Genomic DNA, 17,383 nt, shown 5'->3' on the forward strand with positions numbered 1-17,383 from the left:
ACGAACCTTAAAAACAAGACCCTACACACAATCCGTGCGGGCATATTCGTAGGTGGATTACCAACTTTTATTTTTTGGAAAATTTAGAAATCAAGAGTTTCAGACAACTCATATATCCTCGCTATAAAATCTCGAAAAGGTATAGATATTATAATCTCTTTTATTGCGAGATTATTATTCACTGATACTCAAAATCTTTGATTATTATTCGGTTACATTTTTCTTGTTCTTCAATTAATTTTTTGTTTAGATATTTGTGGTTTTTGATTTTTCTCCCCTGAATTGTAAGGGAACTTGTTGCTACAAGGTATGAATTTTTCTTTCAATCTTTGTTTGCATTGTGCTGTCTGTGCACTTATATTTTCGATTCATGGTGATTGTGTTACATTTTGAATATAAGAAAATTGGGTAGAATTTAATCGATTTGGCTGTTAATTTGATGATCAGATGGGGAGAATGGTGGAGCAGATTGCTGTGGTGGCTGTAATTGTGATGGTTTTGTCGGAAATAATGGGAGGAGTGGTTGGACTGAGAATTATGCTGGAGAAACAGGAGTGCCTGTCACATAAAGCTGAACATGGAGCTACTGTTCGCGCTTCTTTCGTCGTTGTTAAGGTTCATGGATGGCGGCAGTCCATGAGTTCTGGCGCTGATCTTGTTGTGAGTTCAACTCTGAGATCTCTTGCTTCATAGTTCTTGAATGCATAGCATAACCCTTTTGTGATGTGTTGTTTGATGTTTGGTCACCAGACTTTAAGGTTTATGACTGAAACTGAAAGAATATTTTTGACAGAGAAATTGAGAATTCTAATGTGGCCTAATATTTGGGGTTTCTTTCTATTCCACCGATACAAGTGTTTTTAATTTTGAACATTGAGAATTTAAAAAAAATAAAAAATTTTGAACATTGAGAAAGTCGAGAACATTGTTGTAGTGATATCCGAAATTGGGACCTCTTCTGTGCAGTCTTTTTTTTTATTATTATTGATATGTTTTGGCTGCAAAGCTTCCACATATGAGTATTTTGTACTAATGTGTTGCGTATCAATGTAATCCTTGGACAAAAGGGGAAGGGGAAGGAGAGTCTTCCTACTAGGCTATCATCGAAGCATCAAATCTTCACTTGCTTGTCTATTCAAAATGTTCATTCCTTTTGATTAAGTACGCAAAATATAATATGTAATTGCAACTATTTGCAAGCATCTATTTTCAAGTTTGGCTTACGAATCATACATTAAAACATTTATAGTGATTTGTTTGTTGAAGTGAACTGGATACAGAAACCACGTGTTTTGGTCTCAACAGGTTACAGGGCCAGCTGGTGAGCAGATTCGTGATTTCCGTGACAAGACGAGCGAGATGTTTGAGTTTGTGGCTAATAAAGAAGGAGTCTACCGCTTCTGCTTCACTAACAAGTCGCCTTTTTACGAGACCATAGACTTTGATGTCCATTCAAGTTATTTCTTTCATTTTGATCAGGAGCACGCAAAAGATGGTAACAGGCTTTATGAAAATGTTGCCTTAATTTGCTTCGTGTTTTCTTATATAGATCTGATCTTTTTTAAATTTCTTTGCAAAATTGCTTATGTACAGAGCATTTCAAGCCTCTCTTGGAATCAATAGCTAAGTTACAAGATGCTTTGTACAACGTTCAATATGAACAGCATTGGCTATGGGCTCAGACTAGTCGCCAGGCCATAGGTAATGTTAAAATACAGTTATGACTAGCTTGTGTTTTGAGATCTTATGCTTCTTCTACTATCTTCATGATGTTTTGATCTTTCCAACCGTACAACCCCATAATAATGAATTTTAGTGAAAATTTGCCAGGTTTTTAAGGTTTAGCCGAACATTAAACTCTTAATGATGTGCATTTCCAAATTTTAGAGAAATTTTGTTATGACTGAAGTCCTGTTTCTTTTCTCAAATAGTTAAACTGTGGTTTTGAAATTGTAAAAATGCAGTGAACGAGAAAATGGGCAAGAGAGCAATCTACAAAGCCGTCTTCGAATCAGCAGCTCTTGTCAGTGCCAGCGGTCTCCAAGTTTATCTTCTACGTCGTCTTTTCAAAAGGAGGCTGGAAATGTCCGGTTTCTAACATTTCATGTTCTCTTGTAAGTTATAAAACAAAGTTATAGGCAGAGGAATGAAACATACATATGTGGTGATGACATAATTGAAATTGTCGCTTCTCTAGTCCTCTGGGGAATTACATTCACCTCCGGCATCCCTGCATTCTCTGCATTAGTTTCATAATAAATTATTATTGAGCGATATATATTTGTTATTAGTCGATATTTTTTTGAACTTGAACCTTTCCAGCGTGAAATGTTAGCATTTGAGGTAGCTTGACCAGTGAAAGAAAGTGTTGCAAAGTGGTGTGGGAGAAAACATTTTTTTTATTCTGTCGAGTATATTGCTAACCGGCCGTGTTACAGTTCTAAGCTTCTTAAACGCTTAAACGGAAAGCGCATAAGCAGGATTTTGAAATATACGTTTTCAACTTTATAATATAATTATAATGTGGCCGGAGCTTTCTCAGATGAAGGTAGATACTAAAGAATATCAATATTTTAAAATTAAAAAATTATCAAGTCGAACTTATTCCGTTTGTGACCTTTTAATTCACTTAACAATCCGTTTAATTTTCGAAAACATTTGATCACCCGTTTAATACAAAATCGAAACGTTTTAGACCCGATTCCATCCAAGCGGAAGAACAACCACTTTAATTGGAAAAGAAAAACAATATAAAAGGTAAAGGCTAACAAATGTTGTGAGAAAATTTTGAATGACAAATATTTTTTATACTCCGATATTAAAATTTCTTAAAATACAGTGAATATTTTTCCTTTTTTTAATTATGATATTGTTGGAAAAGCCTGCTACAACATTTGTTAACCAAACCATTATAAACTTTGTTGAAAGTTTTGTTCATTGAAATTGAACTGTTCATATAAGAAGCAGCATATTTAACCAACCCACTATAAACTTTGTTGGAAGTTTTGTTCATACTGTTCATATAAGATGAAGTGTTCATATAAGAAGAAACACATTGCGTGTGGTCACCTTGCTTTTTGCTAATCAACCACATGGTTCTTTTAGACTTTAAAAAAAAAAAGCATTAATTTTGTTAATTAATTTAAAATGTACTAACATGGACTCTGCATTGGGAATTGATGGCCTCTACAATTTGCTCCCTATGTACTCAACCAAACACAAATGTACTTGTTTTTTGAGTCAAAAATAGTTAAGCACATGCACACTCAATAAATCACATAATTTCATGTGTTATATCTGAAAACAAGTACAGGCAGTGACCAGATAATTTACAAGGCAGAGACAAACAAGGGCTTAGCTTAGAAACCCGCAAAACTAGTATACTTTAAAGTATTATCGATCTTCCATCATCTTTTTTCCCCAACAAATGAAATCTTATGACACACAAATTTGGATTCCACTAGTGCCCATTACCACTTTACAGCTCCTATTGCACGAGCTCTCCGTCTGATCAAGATTCTGCGCGTGGGGTATTAACGCAGCAAAACCACTTCTTCTGCACATCAGTGAAGTCTATTAAGTCAACTATGAACAGACAGGTGTCTACAGCTAAAGGAAAAACAAACAAGTTGTTACTAAATAGAGTAGCTACTAGGGCAATTATACAATGCTGCATATCGGCACAGTTTGTATAATAGCGCACCTCATAAGAGTGTCACAAACAATACAGAGGATACGAGATAGCATATCTTCTGCAGGGTTAACTGAGCAATGAGAATACATACCTATTCACAACAATAGATCAGGGTCCTTTTACCTTAATTTCTGACATCCAGTTAAAGTAACAAACAGTCGTGAGAATACAAAAATTGAACTAGTAGAACAACTAAAAGCAAGTGCAGTTTCAATCACAAGCCAGGTCAGCAGAATCTTTTTGGATATATAATAATTTCTTCTGTACCAAAATACAGTTGGTTTTAGGGAGGAACAGCTATGACCTTTTGAGTCACAACACTATCTATCTACATGAATTTTAAAACATTCATATAATAACTCCGGGAACATGATTAAAAATGCATTCATAGGATTTTTCCCATCTCACAAAACCATAGTACTATTTATTACAAAATCGGACCCATTATTATACACTAAAGTTCAAGCATCATTTGTAAATTATCCATGTACTAATTCTTAAACTTATTTAGCAGATGATGTTTGATTGCCATTTCGCAAGTTGCAGCCAATTTTAAGATAGATATTACATATCAATAAAAACTAAGGACCGATTAAATGCGTGCTTGTTCTATTCTTGTTTGGTCCACCTGATGTACTTCGTAGTTTTTGATTCATAAATTACTTTTTCCAAGTGTGGGTGCTGGGTTGGGTTTCATAAATATGATATTCACCTCGAGAGTTACTTTACTGAAGGCATTGCAATCGCAAATATGTTTTCTCTATGTTACACATCTTTTATACAGAAACACACAAACATACACATAATGCACATTCCTATATATTTCTTTATTATGCCACAAAAATAATGATGCCATATTATGTAAAATGGTATCTGAACCTCAAATAGGCACTTGTTGATATTCCCATACTACATCAAGCCATTTGAAGCAGAGAAATTAGTAATTTTGGACAAAAGTTCACCTGAAATTGTTGATCTAAATCTTCTCTACAGAAAAGTTTTAAAAGGAAAAGAAGGGTTCTTAACACCGTAGTTACTGTTGAACTCGTTTCTTTTCTCTCACTTCTTAGTTGACCCAGAGTAACTTCCATTTTATGATCCTCGGCCAGGAAAAGTATTTATTCTAATTGCTCAATTTTTATACTAGGCTTCCAAACCAAAAGATATATTTATTTAATTCTTTCAAGATGTAAGTCCTTATATTATATTTTTCTTTCTTCAGGAATCGATAGCTAATTTAGGATATTTCTAATGAAATCGAGAGCATGAGCATTCAAAAAGAATAATAACCTTTTGTTGTTGACAAAAGCTATAAGCTATTCTGACAATACAGCGGAATTTTCATCATACTTGAAAAAAGAAATGTAAAGGATGCAAGTCCTTGGCAAAGTGGTGTGAACTTTGTTTTTAGAAGTAGGTAAATCTACAGAGGAATTATAATATTAGATTCATCCTTTTCAGGGTTTACCGGAAAAGTAATCTATAGCATTCCCTATTTTCATTTTCTACGGAAATCTCTACCAACAAACTTGTTTCTAGTGTGTTTTTAATCGGCCCGAATTTTTAGTTCTCCTTGAATATTTTCAAATCCATGTGTCTAATGCCCACACACATATTTTCTAATTCTATATGCAAGAGTCGAACTCGAACTAAAATGTAACAAGTAATGATGCATATCAAGTGCACCATTTCTTTAAGGGGAGGGGGTGCTGAAGCTCTTCGGTAGCTTCTAGGGTAACATTTTTTATTCAGCTTAAAATCAGGTACATATAAATAGATGTCGTTTAGTCAGTTAATTTAGCGATTTGAATATATTAGGAGTATTTAAATGTTTCCACAGTTGGCGGAAGCTAGTTAGGATTAAGATAGGTGGCTAAGCCTTTGGATGCAGAGACTTGTAATCTTCACCATAGGATAGTAGTATAAGATCTGGTTACAGTATCTTGGGAATAAATTAGTTCATTATTTGAGTTTTTACCGTTTCTTTGTAAATATAGGTAGATGGGTACAATAGGAGTATAGGACCTTAAAAGAGACTTGTAATCTTCACTATAGAGATATATCATAATGAGTATCTAGGGAATAAATCGGTTGATTATTTGAGTTTTTATCTTTTCTTTGTGAACATAGGTAGATGGGTACAATAGAAGTATAGGACCTTAAAAACGGTCGTGAACCTCTCATCCTCTCCTGGCAGCCAGTCCTGAATTCGTCTTCCCTCCAAAATTAAGACTTAGAGAGGACCAGGACCAGCTTGGTGATAGTAGGGTTAACATGTATATAGAACACAATTATCCTGCATTAAGTATTAATAAGGAAAATCTAGGGCCAATTGGGCTAAAATAGATAATTTTAATAGATATTATCATAAATAAATACCTATAAAGCTAGACCCTGCATATAAACCAAGTGTATATAGTATATAGACATTAGTTTCTCTACACTAATATATAATAGAAGTACTTACTATTAAAATTCCATTTATATTCATCCACCATAGAAAAAGGATTAATTAAACTTCACTGTGAGTGTGGTATGTGAGCCAGGTTAAGGGGAGAGGCGAGAAAACTTACAGCCTGAGGCTTCATAGGATCTACTGCATACTTCGTGTTAGGATCTGCTTTTGAGGGAGATTCAGGCTTTCCACCAGTCTTCTTTTCATCTCTGGCCTTGTTAAATATAACAGTAAATCCCTCAGCTGAAGCAGGATCATTCACATCCCATTCACCAAACTTAGGCAATGGGGCACCCTTCTCCTAGCAAACAAAGAAGATAATCTAAAACATGTAAGTTACAGAGAAAATTATTTCAGAAGCAAACCTAACAAATGGATCTTTCTAAAAGAATTTGAACTCAGATATATAAGTATATAACTGCATAGACAGAGTCATCAATATGAACCAATTCTTGTTTTAGAGACTGCCTGTTTATTACTTAAGTTTATGCAAAAATCATCAATTCACCTTGATCTTTCATGTATTTAAACTGCTGTTTGAGTCTAGAAATACTGTTTTGTTAAATTTGGATGGCAAATAGTTATGTATTATTCAAAAATAATGGGGAAAAAAAAATGAAAGATGTGATTTCCAAAAAAAGAATTTTAAAATCTGAAACCTTCACTGGTTAAATGACCACCAAGGACAATAATGATAAGCGAAACTATATAATAGGCTGTGGAGCTAACAAATTAACTACAAATGAAGATCACTGATTCTTTATTTTTTTTAGAAATAGTCAATTGCAGAAATTTTGATACTAACACAGCCTTGTGGAATTCAAAAAGACTTGAACCCTCAACATCCCCTGATAAGCAAAATAGGGGCATCCACTAGGCTATAACACTCCAAGCCTTACCGGAAGCAAGACAATCCAGAACAGATACCTCGTAAACTCTAAGTAGTAATCTAGGCATCAAAAACACCCAATTCATCAAAAAAAAATTGCAACAAGCTCGTACACATTCAAACAAACTTCGAACTACACCCGGAAAAAGCAATCCCTTAAAAAAAGGACTAAACACACTCAATTCAATCAACAAATTACTGATCAAGAATGTGAAATCAAAGCAAGCAATCATAAAAACATCAATCAAAACAACCCTCAAAGCAAAATCACAAGCACGCAAGAACAAGATCAGAGACATGTCAATCAGTACACAATCATACAAAAGATCACAACTTTACTACAAAAAGTTCAAAAACCATGAATTTCAACATCACAAACAGCAAAAAGAGATCAAAAAAAGGGTTCTTGAAAAAAAGAAACAAAGATTGTATAGTAAAAGCAGGGAAGTAGATTGATGGCATACCGACATGAATCTGAGGATGAGAAAGATGGGTTTTGTTGGGAAGATAAAATGACTAAACGCAGTAGCAAAGAACAACAAAAGGGAAAGTGATGAGAGAGTAATGGAGAGACGTGTAATAAGAATGTATGTATAATGTGTATGTATCTGTAGGCGTCTCATTTATTACAAAGATTTTAGTTTTAGGAAAAAGACTTATGTAATGAAAATTATTATAATAATTAAATAAAAAATATTTAAAATAAAGCAGGCATCCACTTTTAGAACCTCTACATCTACACTGTAATTATTCCATTTTTTTCCTGTTATTTCGATTTCAACATAATAAATGAGAACAAGTTGATGTACTGTGATGTTAGGCCAACAAACAAATTAGAATGCGGGGTTTAGTCATTAATTATTGGAGTTTTTGATTGATTGCAACACCCATTATATTCCTCTTTTTGTTTCGAATAATTTTGCATCATTTCTGGGAAGTTGAAAAGAAAAGCAAAAGTTACAACTTCGGTAGTTGTAATTTTTAGAAAGTGAGGACAATACATACACTCCTGTTCATCATAGACGAAATTCTGATTTTAGATATATAATTTAAGCTCATCAAATATTCAAATGCGTATTATATAACTTTTTTTTGTCGAAACAGCGTATTATATAACTTATTTTCTTATAAATAAAAATTAAATATAAAAATTTTTATTTATAAAAAGTTTATAAAAAAGTATAAAATTAATATGTTGTGTCTAATTTAAGATGGAGGAAATAAATCAATAAAAACATAAAATTCTCGAATTATTACTTTTATTTAATACTAAGTGAGGAAATTTTTTTGAAACGAAATCCACCTGTATTTTGACAATTGTGACAAAAATATCCTGAGCAGTCCATTTAAATGATAAAACTTGAAATCAATTTAAATTTAGTTAAACTCGAAATTAATCGATTGTACAGGGATAAACTTTTGTAAACTATTCCGAATAAAGTCATAAAAATTTTCTAGATAAAAAAAAATTATAACAAGAAAAGGCTTTTCTTTTTCTCGTATTTTATAGTATGGGACGGTGCAAACTGCAAATGATCGGTGACTGACCTGATGGAATAAACATGATGAATGTGTTCAGTGAAGATGAATGTGTATAAAATTGTTAGGAATCCATAAAATATGCAGGAATGAAATGAAATTATTCATGCAAATTTTAATTCACAGAAATAGGACAGAATTTTTAAAGTACTCTGAAATACCCAATACCCAATTTAATAGACTAATATCTAATAATCTCCTATAAGATGGCTAACCAATTCAATTATTATAATTCAATTATTCCTTATAAATTTTTATTAATCGAAATATATATAATAATTTATTAAAATTAAATATTGTATTACTTTAAATATGAATATTTTAAAATTTACGATATAAAAAATATATATTTATTAATGAATAATTAATACAACAATAGCTAAACATTATTCTATATTTTAATACTAAAATATATTTGATTTTTCACTCTAATTAACCCTTCCGATTATTCTCCAATTTCTAATTAATCCGAAATCAATAACTCAACCGATTAGGTCTACATTTTTATATAACACTCAAACATATATATACTCAAATAGAGATCCAAAGAAAATGTAATATTAATTAAAACTTTATTGATGATATTAAAACTTTATCACCAGCTAAAGAAAATGTCAAGTGAAATAAAACACCAATGGGAATCCTATGATTGATATGAGCCGGTGACAACACACAAAAAATAAAAAATTAACAGAAGAATACAAATTATGGTAGCAAAATTTAAAAAATATATCTTACAATGTCAACTTAAGGAAGCCAAGTCCTAAAAATATTGTTATATTCTGTCTGCCATGCGGATGGCAATGCTTTATTAAATTTAGAGCAATGAAATAAAACAACCAAAATCATGAGTGTATCCCATTTAAAACTTCTTTCAAGACAGCTTAATCTTTGTGCCTCCCTTGTTGGGTGCAGATTCATGAAATTTATAGTCACCCCTTTTGAAAATGTACCTTTGTAGAGCACTAGATCTGCAAAAGCCATAATTAAAACTATAATGAAGCTGAAATCATGTCGATTTGCCTGGAGGGTGAGTATAGATTTCTCATTGAATCTTAGAGTACCACCAAGAGAAGCAGTTGTAAACACTGACCATATTAATGCTCCCGTCAGGCGTCAGGATTCCTCAAATTCCAATATCTCTTAGTGAATTTATAGCGTCTGAGATCCACATTTGCCTCCTATAAGTAAATAACTTAAAATAAGATTATTGAGACATGACAACGGAGTTCATCTTATCTTGGATTCTTGGTGCCAAAAAATGATACATGCTGAATACATGGGTTTATAAATTTCCCAATACATAAATATTGAACAGCAGGAGCTTCTACTTTCAGTCGGATAAGCTTAGTATAGAGTCAATTTGGCATTACGAAGCAAGATATATCGATCACCTGTTTTCAAGTATGATTGGGTGTGTGCGCGCACACAAGCTTATCTCTCCATGCTACAGTCGGCTAGACATTGGAAGATGCTAAATCTGATGGGTAATAACAAAAAAAATAAGCAAAATAATCAAGCGACGGTCATGATTATATTAGAAAACCAAGCAGCATAAAGAAATTATACCTCCCGTGTAAGACATTTAACAAAAGACCTGGCTTTTCCCTTATACTAAATTCCCTTAACATTTGTCATTAGCCCAACAGAAAATCTAGTTGATTTCTGATACTCTTCAATCTTCACAAACATAATGATGATAAAAAAAATAAAAAATTTGTTTTTCTTACCCTGATGAGGACATTCACATATGAAACATGCTTACCTGTTCATAGTGTTAGTATCATTAACATCAACAACACCCTATAGATATTGGCCCAACACAGAGGCACTGGCAGTCTGGCACACCCTACTATCTCCAGAATGCACTTACACTTTCGTCAAACTGCAAAAGACTGATTGTATATTAATAATTTGACAGACAAGCAACAGAGTAAAAAGGCTTGTTCATGATATATTCTTTTCACTGTGCACTAACTAGACTCTTATAGTCTAACAATCAATATTCTTGTGAAAAGGATCCAAAAGTTCCAGAACTTCGTCATATGATCATGCATCAAAGTTTTCTTGCTGCAAAATAATAGTCGAGAAGTTTTCAAAATCATGATTATCTACATATAGCAAAATTAAAAGAGAAGTAATTTACAAATTATAAAATCAATCACAAACACGTAATCAAGTGAGTTACATGAAATGATATGAAACTACACAGAAGCGAAAAAAAATTAATTACTTTTACATATATTTAAATTAGATATATTAATATCAGGCATAATTTCAAGAACAAAAGTATAAAATACAAATTATTGTTTTAAAAAAAGTAAAGAATATTTATAAAAGCAAAATAGATATATTTAGAACTGTATCATAATAGATTTATTGATTTGTTTCGTGTCATGTACCCTAACTGGAAAACCAAACACTAAACTAAATTTGACCTTGTACCATATTTTCGTGTTCCGTGTAAGGTTTTGCAACCCAAAACCTATTTTTTTGTGGGTCATGACAAAAATTATCAGGTCTATATAGCATACCTGATATTGTTTGCGCTGAAATCCCATCAAGCAACTCCAAAAACTATAGGAATCTTGAGTGTGAGAGTTGTCCCAGTGGAAACGGGTTCTTGCCTTGATTCAAAGGGTCAGGCGTTCGAACCTCACCAGCTCCCAGGCGTTCACCGAGTTTCAAAGGGTCAAGTGTTCGAACCTCACCAGCTCCCGGGCGTCCACCGAGTTTTAAAAAGTCAGGGGTTCGAACCTCACCAGCTCCCGGGCGTTCACCGAGTTGAAGAGACAGTGGGAAGATTTCACCAAAAGGGATCGGGTCCATCTGACCCGAGATCTGTAACATGGCACAAGTTTATTATCTACTCTTAGCACTGGGTACCCGTCTTCTGTGCCTTAAACTTTCCAACTTCTCCATAGCAACCACTAAACCTTCCTGCAGACCTTGTGTAATATTATCTTCCGACAGTAGTCCCCTTTCCCGCATATCTATAAGGAGCATTTCACCCTTCAAAGAAAATTTATCTTCGGAAACAGCCTTTACGAGAACATAAAATGATGTGGTATTAGGGCAGAGACCTTTTTGTTTCATCTCTTCATACAGCTCAAAAGCATGATCAGCTTCTCCAACAGCACAAAGGCCAGTAATCATTACATTGTATGCAACGACATCAAGTTTTACACCATGAAGTTCCATTACATCTTTTAAATTAAGTGCTTCATTGAACTTATGCTTCTTGCAGAATATATGCATTAGACTTGTAAACGTCGCAATAGTCGGAACTATTTTACCCCTAAGCATACAATCAAGAACAAATGCTGCTTCTTCCATCTTACCCCGCTGCACTAGCCCTCTAACTATGGCACTCCCAGCTATCTCTCTTGAGCCAACACCAAGAGCTTCCATTTCATCCTTTAGTTTAAATGCTCTTTGACAGTCTCCAACTCGACACATACCAGTAATAAGCGAGACATACTGTTTTTCTGTAGGAGTAAAACCTTTGTTCAGCATCTCGTGCAAAATCTTATGTGAACTACAATAATCTTGTTTCTTATTGAGACCAAGAATCAGTGAAGCATAAGTATCTTCATCAGGAAATTCCCCTATTAACTTCATTATGTTCAGCAAATCAAAGGCTTTCATCATGCAATGTTTTTCACAACACTCAGCTATTAGCATATTAAATGTCCTCTTATCAACTAAAGCACCCTCAGTAATCATCTTTTTTAAAGTCTTAACTGCAATGTCTAGCATGCCCGACTTACAAAGCCCATTTAAAAGAGAATGATTTGTCAAGTTATCCGGAACAAATCCGCTTTTAACAAGAATCTTATAAACTTCAAAGCACCTTGATAAATCTCTTTGTTGAGAATATCCGTGCAAGATAATATTATATGTAATTATATTTGGGTACAGATCTCCACCTTTCATCATTGAAAATAAGGCCTGCATATTAGTCATGTTCCCTATTCTAGAGTAACCATCTATCATTGCATTAAGTGCATTAGTATCAGGAAAAAGACCTTTCTCCAACATCTGCTCAAGGTAATATGCAGCAGCCTTTGACAAACCTGCCTTAAAAAGCCCATCGATTAAACATGTATACATAACCTGATTAGGAAATAAAGTTCTTTTTCTGATCAACTCTTCAAACATACAAATCGCAGTGACCACCCTACCCTTTCTACACAACCCCCCAAGAACACTGGTGTACGTATAACTATCAGGAAGAACATCATTTTGAACCATCTCATCCATAAGCATCAGAGCTACTCGCAAATTACCAAATCTACATGTTTCAGCCATTAGCGTGTTATACGCAAAGATATCTACCACGCCAGGTATATGTTGGATTTTAGAGAAGAATTCCATAGCCTCCTCGAAATTTCCTCCTCTGCATAGTCCTTTAAGTAGAGCCCCATACGTATAAAGGCTAGGGTGATGACCAGACTTTACCATTTCATCAAACAGGGAAATTGCTTCTAGTGCCTTGCCTTCATTTGCAAATCCATTAATAATACAATCATAAGTAACTGCACTAGGAAACTGATGGATATTTCTCATGTGATGCATGAAATCCACTGCCTCCTCTGGCTTTCCAACCCTAGAAAGACAAGAAACGAGAGTATTACATGTAAAAAGGTCCACCTGGTGATCACTGTGACTCATTGCTGCATATACTTTCATTGCTTCGTGCAAGTTGTTTTTCTTGCAAGAGTTGTAGATTAGTGTGGAGTATATGACGCTATTATGTTCAACTCCAGTTCTATACATCTTGCATATGATTTCCTTTACATTACAAACCTTCATTGCCTTGCAAAATCCATTCACAAGTGCGGAATATGTAATGACATCAGGACTGAGACCATCCTTGAACATGTCAACAAGCAACTGAACAGCTTCCTCGGGCATTCCAGCTTTGCATAGCCCATCTATCAACATTGTATACAAAATTTTATTAACTCTTAATCCATTTAATTTCATCCTATTAAAAAGACTTCTTGCTAATTCTAATTTTTCATGTCTACATAGCCCATCCAAGACACCCCCATAACTAACTTCATTAGGTTTCAATCCAATGCCTTCCATTTTCCTCAGAAGTTCTGAAGCTTCTACAAATCTGCCTTCCTGACAGTGCCCATAAATCAAGGAATTATAAGTGACGTGGTTAGGTAATACATTGCATTCCAACATCTCCCTAAAGATCCGACTAGCAACATCAACCTTCCCTTCCTTCACAAACCCATTAATGAGAGTGTTATAGGTGACTACATTAGGAAATAACATCTTTTTTCTCATCTTTTTTAACAACAAATACCCTTTTGAACTCCTACAGTGTTGACATAGATCATCTATAAGCATATTATATGTACACACATCTGCTTTGAGACCCCTACGGCCCATCTGATCAATAAGCTCAAAAGCTGCTTTATATCTTCCCTTCTTGCAGTACCAGTTGAGCAAAGTATTATAGGTAACCACAGTAGGACTATAACCACTACCTTCCATCTTCTTAAGAAGATATCCAGCTTTTTTAAGCTTTCCTTCAACACACAGAATATGCAAAAGTATATTAAACGTAACAACGTTGGGGCAAATATTCCCCGCAAGCATTTCCCTGAAAAACGACCACACAGACCCTCCAAACTCACCATTCGCCAATGCCCTCAACAACATATTACAAGTGTACACTGACGGCCTAAACCCCCTCTTACCCACTAAACGATAAACCTCTAACGCTTCCTCCACCATCAATTTCCTAACATAAATCCTGATCAAAAGATCAAAAACCGCCGGATTCGAATTGCAAAGAGAGTAAGTACCCATAAGATGACCAAAAACTGAATGCGACCCAACACCCATTTGAGCCAAATGTTCAAGAATCAACTTGGCAGAATCATACATTCTAGCTCTAACAAGAATATGGGTAGTAATACAATACATTTGAGTAACATGGGTAAGTTCCATACCAGGTTGCTTAATGACCCACTTAAGAAATTTCAAAGCTAACCTCCCATGAACTGGCCTAAGTGAGGCCATTTTATAGTTCATAAAGTTCAAAGACTCCCATCTGTTAACTGTTAAAACATTATAAACACTATTTTCCAGCTCCAAACCTGCTTATAAATTTAAACCTAAAATCAAACACAACAACAAAACCATAATACTATGTGAATTGAAATAGCAACATGGATTAAAAAAAACATACCAGAAATTTGTGGGTCGAGTCTTGCAGTTTGATTGTTATCTATCATGTTCTTGAAATTTGTGGAAAAGCCCATTCGAGATAAAGCTTGAAACTTTGGGCTTCTTTGAGGAAAAAGTTTGAATCTTTTGGAAGTTCTTATATGTGTAAACATTAATCTTGCTACCCTTCTCCACCAAAATCATATACATAGGTATTCAATTCATCGCAGCGAAGAACAGGGATATACGCAGTGTCAGTGTTATGGAAAAAATTCACAGAGTACACAATTACTCTATGGTCCTTTTTATAAAAATGCCTATAGGAATTCCTCTTGAAAAAAAATGCCAATTGAAAATAATCCAAAATCATTGGAATATATATATATTAAATTTCAATATAAAAGAGTTAATATCCGTTTTTAAAATTCTTTTCCATCTAATTTCAATATATTTTGCATAATATTTATTAAAACAAACTAAATATAATTTATCATAATTTTTAATTTAATATATTTAAACTAATGGAATGGGAAAAAATTTAATTTCTGTATCAGATACATATAACTTCAATTTTTCAGAATAGTTGATAAAAATTAATTGAGTCAGCAGAAGTCAATAAGAATGTTTTAAATATCGGTCCTATTAAACTAATTAATTTTTTTGTTATTCAATTAAATATCTGATTTATCAACCATGAATCCTTTATTTTGTGATTGATTAAGTTAGATTCACGTTTTCACTAGAGCTATAAATATTAAGTACTCCTGTGAATCTGAAGTCGTGGGCTTCATCAACGTTATTTTGTGTAATAGATTCATACCATATATGAAACTAATAAAACAGAACAACACACTGACACACTGAATGAAACAAATCAATACCAATAAAACAAATCATCCGGTACTTCTCTAATACCACAACAGCTAATCGAAACTAATCTTCAATAACAAAACAACAATAAAAATGTCTAAAAAAACTCGAAAACTAACAAGAATAAATCACGAAACCATCTAGTTCCTAGGCAAATATATAGATAATAACCAGAGGAGCTGCTAGAGCAGCCACAACAAAAGCTGCAACTGCAGAAACCCTGGAACTAGAGCTGTACTAAAAAATGTTTATGTTCTTCTATCATCACAAATATTAATTTATAAACCTTTTGGAGAAAAAAATTAATTTTTGTATCAAATCAGATATATATATATATATATATATATATATATATAAATAAAAAAAAATTATTTGAGAACACAACTCGGAGCAACTTGATTATAAATTATATGATTAATCAATAACAACAGGGCAGCAGAATCCAAAAATCTGTGATTAAGCTCATCAGATTGAATAAATTTCTTATTATTTAATTAGTTATCTGATTAATCACCTCCTCATCCTCTTGATCTTTATTCTTTTTGCTGCGTTTTCTACAGGGCCAGGGTCAAGTAGTCCTATGATTCTGAATTTGTGGGCTTCATGAACGTAATTGATAACCCACTTACCATTATTTTGTGTAAAAGATTCATTGAATAGATGAAACCAATAAAACAGAACAACACATTGACACACTGAATGAAACAAATCAATACCAATAAAACAAATCATCCATCACTTCTCTAAGACCATAACAGCAAACTCAAACTAATCTTCAATAACAAAACTACAATAAAAATGTCTGAAAAAAACTCGAAAACCAACAAGAATAAATCACCAAACCACCTAGTTCCTAGATAAATAAATAGATGATGACCAGAGGAGCAGCTAGAGCAGCTACAACAAAAGCTGCAACTGCAGAAACCCTGGTGCTAGAGCTGTAAGAATCACCGGACGGTCCCAATGCACGCGTGCCAGGCGATGGCGCGGATTCGGGTGATTGAGGCTGCATATGAGGAGGCGTGTACTCGGACGGATGCATGACACGGATGATCATTTTCTGGCCTGATGTGCAGTGATCAGGCTGGCCACTGATGAAGTAAAAAAATCCAGAGCGTTTGAATTTAAAAACAGTGTCTCCATTGTCGAATTCTGAGATGGCGTTCGTGGTAGTGCAGTTTTTGTAGTCCTCGTAGCCGACCACCAGGACAGAGTCATTCTCGTACCTGAAATCTGGACAAGGTAAAAATTGCATTAGGCCAAATAACATTCATCTCGCACTTTGAACAGAGCTAGTAAAATAAAACACATTTTAATTTTTACGAATTGTAAAATTGCATTAGGCCAAAAAGTAACATTTATCGAGCTAGTAAAATAAAACACGATTTATTAAAAAAAAGACGTACGAAGTGTATCGCCAATGCGGAATCTGTTATGAGAAGCCCAGACATTGTAAGGTTCATCAATGTCAGTAGTGAAGTTGGCAGAGGAAGGTGTAATCCAGCCTTCATCGCCTCCAACTTCGAACTGGTATGAGAAGACGGAGGAGACGAAAATCGCGATGTTGAGGATGAAAAAGAGCTTAGAAAGAGCCATGGAGAGGGAGGTTGTTGTGTGTGATGAGTGTTTGAGCAAGAGAAGCAAGTGCAGAAAGAATGAAATGCTGTGAAAAAAAAGTGAAAGGGAGGTGGAAGTATTTATAAGAGGGTGGTTTGTGGGGGGAGTGGGGGATCGATGTGCTCTG

At 34.1% G+C, this 17,383-nt stretch overlaps 4 protein-coding genes across 9 annotated transcripts; 1 reads left to right on the forward strand and 3 right to left on the reverse strand.

The window, feature by feature from the left end:
* Position 1: 1 nt before the first annotated feature.
* Positions 2 to 2,276, forward strand: LOC108217874 (transmembrane emp24 domain-containing protein p24beta2). 2 transcript variants are annotated; one of them, XM_017390769.2, is made up of 5 exons: positions 2 to 139; positions 448 to 660; positions 1,306 to 1,495; positions 1,594 to 1,701; positions 1,965 to 2,276. In XM_017390769.2, exons 2-5 carry the CDS (start codon positions 448 to 450, stop codon positions 2,096 to 2,098), a joined length of 645 nt encoding a protein of 214 aa, XP_017246258.1. In that variant the 5' UTR covers positions 2 to 139; the 3' UTR covers positions 2,099 to 2,276. The 2 variants fall into 2 exon arrangements, with proteins under 2 accessions (XP_017246258.1, XP_017246257.1); XM_017390768.2 differs by lacking the exon at positions 2 to 139 and adding an exon at positions 152 to 307.
* A 994-nt stretch (positions 2,277 to 3,270) lies between these two features.
* Positions 3,271 to 7,662, reverse strand: LOC108219377 (protein NOI4). Its single transcript, XM_017392794.2, has 3 exons — positions 7,503 to 7,662; positions 6,268 to 6,450; positions 3,271 to 3,556 (listed from the first exon to the last, which is right to left on the reverse strand). Exons 1-3 carry the CDS (start codon positions 7,659 to 7,661, stop codon positions 3,512 to 3,514), a joined length of 387 nt encoding a protein of 128 aa, XP_017248283.2. The 5' UTR covers position 7,662; the 3' UTR covers positions 3,271 to 3,511.
* A 1,595-nt stretch (positions 7,663 to 9,257) lies between these two features.
* On the reverse strand, positions 9,258 to 15,052 carry LOC108219091 (pentatricopeptide repeat-containing protein At5g55840). Of its 5 annotated transcripts, XM_064091702.1 has the most exons (7): positions 14,792 to 15,052; positions 11,112 to 14,699; positions 10,343 to 10,462; positions 10,147 to 10,257; positions 9,972 to 10,057; positions 9,671 to 9,758; positions 9,258 to 9,548 (listed from the first exon to the last, which is right to left on the reverse strand). In XM_064091702.1, exons 1-2 carry the CDS (start codon positions 14,940 to 14,942, stop codon positions 11,440 to 11,442), a joined length of 3,411 nt encoding a protein of 1,136 aa, XP_063947772.1. In that variant the 5' UTR covers positions 14,943 to 15,052; the 3' UTR covers positions 9,258 to 9,548; positions 9,671 to 9,758; positions 9,972 to 10,057; positions 10,147 to 10,257; positions 10,343 to 10,462; positions 11,112 to 11,439. The 5 variants fall into 5 exon arrangements, with proteins under 5 accessions (XP_063947772.1, XP_063947771.1, XP_063947769.1 ...); XM_064091701.1 differs by lacking the exon at positions 10,147 to 10,257; XM_064091699.1 differs by having other exon boundaries at positions 10,147 to 10,462.
* A 1,440-nt stretch (positions 15,053 to 16,492) lies between these two features.
* On the reverse strand, positions 16,493 to 17,235 carry LOC108217477 (early nodulin-like protein 5). Its single transcript, XM_017390306.2, has 2 exons — positions 17,046 to 17,235; positions 16,493 to 16,872 (listed from the first exon to the last, which is right to left on the reverse strand). Exons 1-2 carry the CDS (start codon positions 17,233 to 17,235, stop codon positions 16,493 to 16,495), a joined length of 570 nt encoding a protein of 189 aa, XP_017245795.1.
* Between the last annotated feature and the right edge of the window lie 148 nt (positions 17,236 to 17,383).

Source organism: Daucus carota, chromosome 4, assembly GCF_001625215.2.
Source record: "Daucus carota subsp. sativus chromosome 4, DH1 v3.0, whole genome shotgun sequence".
NCBI classification, from domain to species: Eukaryota; Viridiplantae; Streptophyta; class Magnoliopsida; order Apiales; family Apiaceae; genus Daucus; species Daucus carota.

Coding starts and splice junctions, on each gene's coding strand:
- LOC108217874 (XM_017390769.2), top strand. CDS start 448: ATGGGGAGAATGGTGGAGCAGATTGCTGTGGTGGCTGTAATTGTGATG. Junction 661..1,305: donor GTTCTGGCGCTGATCTTGTT/GTGAGTTCAACT, acceptor TGGTCTCAACAG/GTTACAGGGCCAGCTGGTGA. Junction 1,496..1,593: donor TCAGGAGCACGCAAAAGATG/GTAACAGGCTTT, acceptor GCTTATGTACAG/AGCATTTCAAGCCTCTCTTG.
- LOC108219377 (XM_017392794.2), bottom strand. CDS start 7,661: ATGAGACGCCTACAGATACATACACATTATACATACATTCTTATTACA. Junction 6,451..7,502: donor TCATCCTCAGATTCATGTCG/GTATGCCATCAA, acceptor TTTGTTTGCTAG/GAGAAGGGTGCCCCATTGCC. Junction 3,557..6,267: donor ATCCTATGAAGCCTCAGGCT/GTAAGTTTTCTC, acceptor ACTGATGTGCAG/AAGAAGTGGTTTTGCTGCGT.
- LOC108219091 (XM_064091701.1), bottom strand. CDS start 14,942: ATGTTTACACATATAAGAACTTCCAAAAGATTCAAACTTTTTCCTCAA. Junction 14,700..14,791: donor ACTCGACCCACAAATTTCTG/GTATGTTTTTTT, acceptor ATTTATAAGCAG/GTTTGGAGCTGGAAAATAGT.
- LOC108217477 (XM_017390306.2), bottom strand. CDS start 17,235: ATGGCTCTTTCTAAGCTCTTTTTCATCCTCAACATCGCGATTTTCGTC. Junction 16,873..17,045: donor CCGCATTGGCGATACACTTC/GTACGTCTTTTT, acceptor TACCTTGTCCAG/ATTTCAGGTACGAGAATGAC.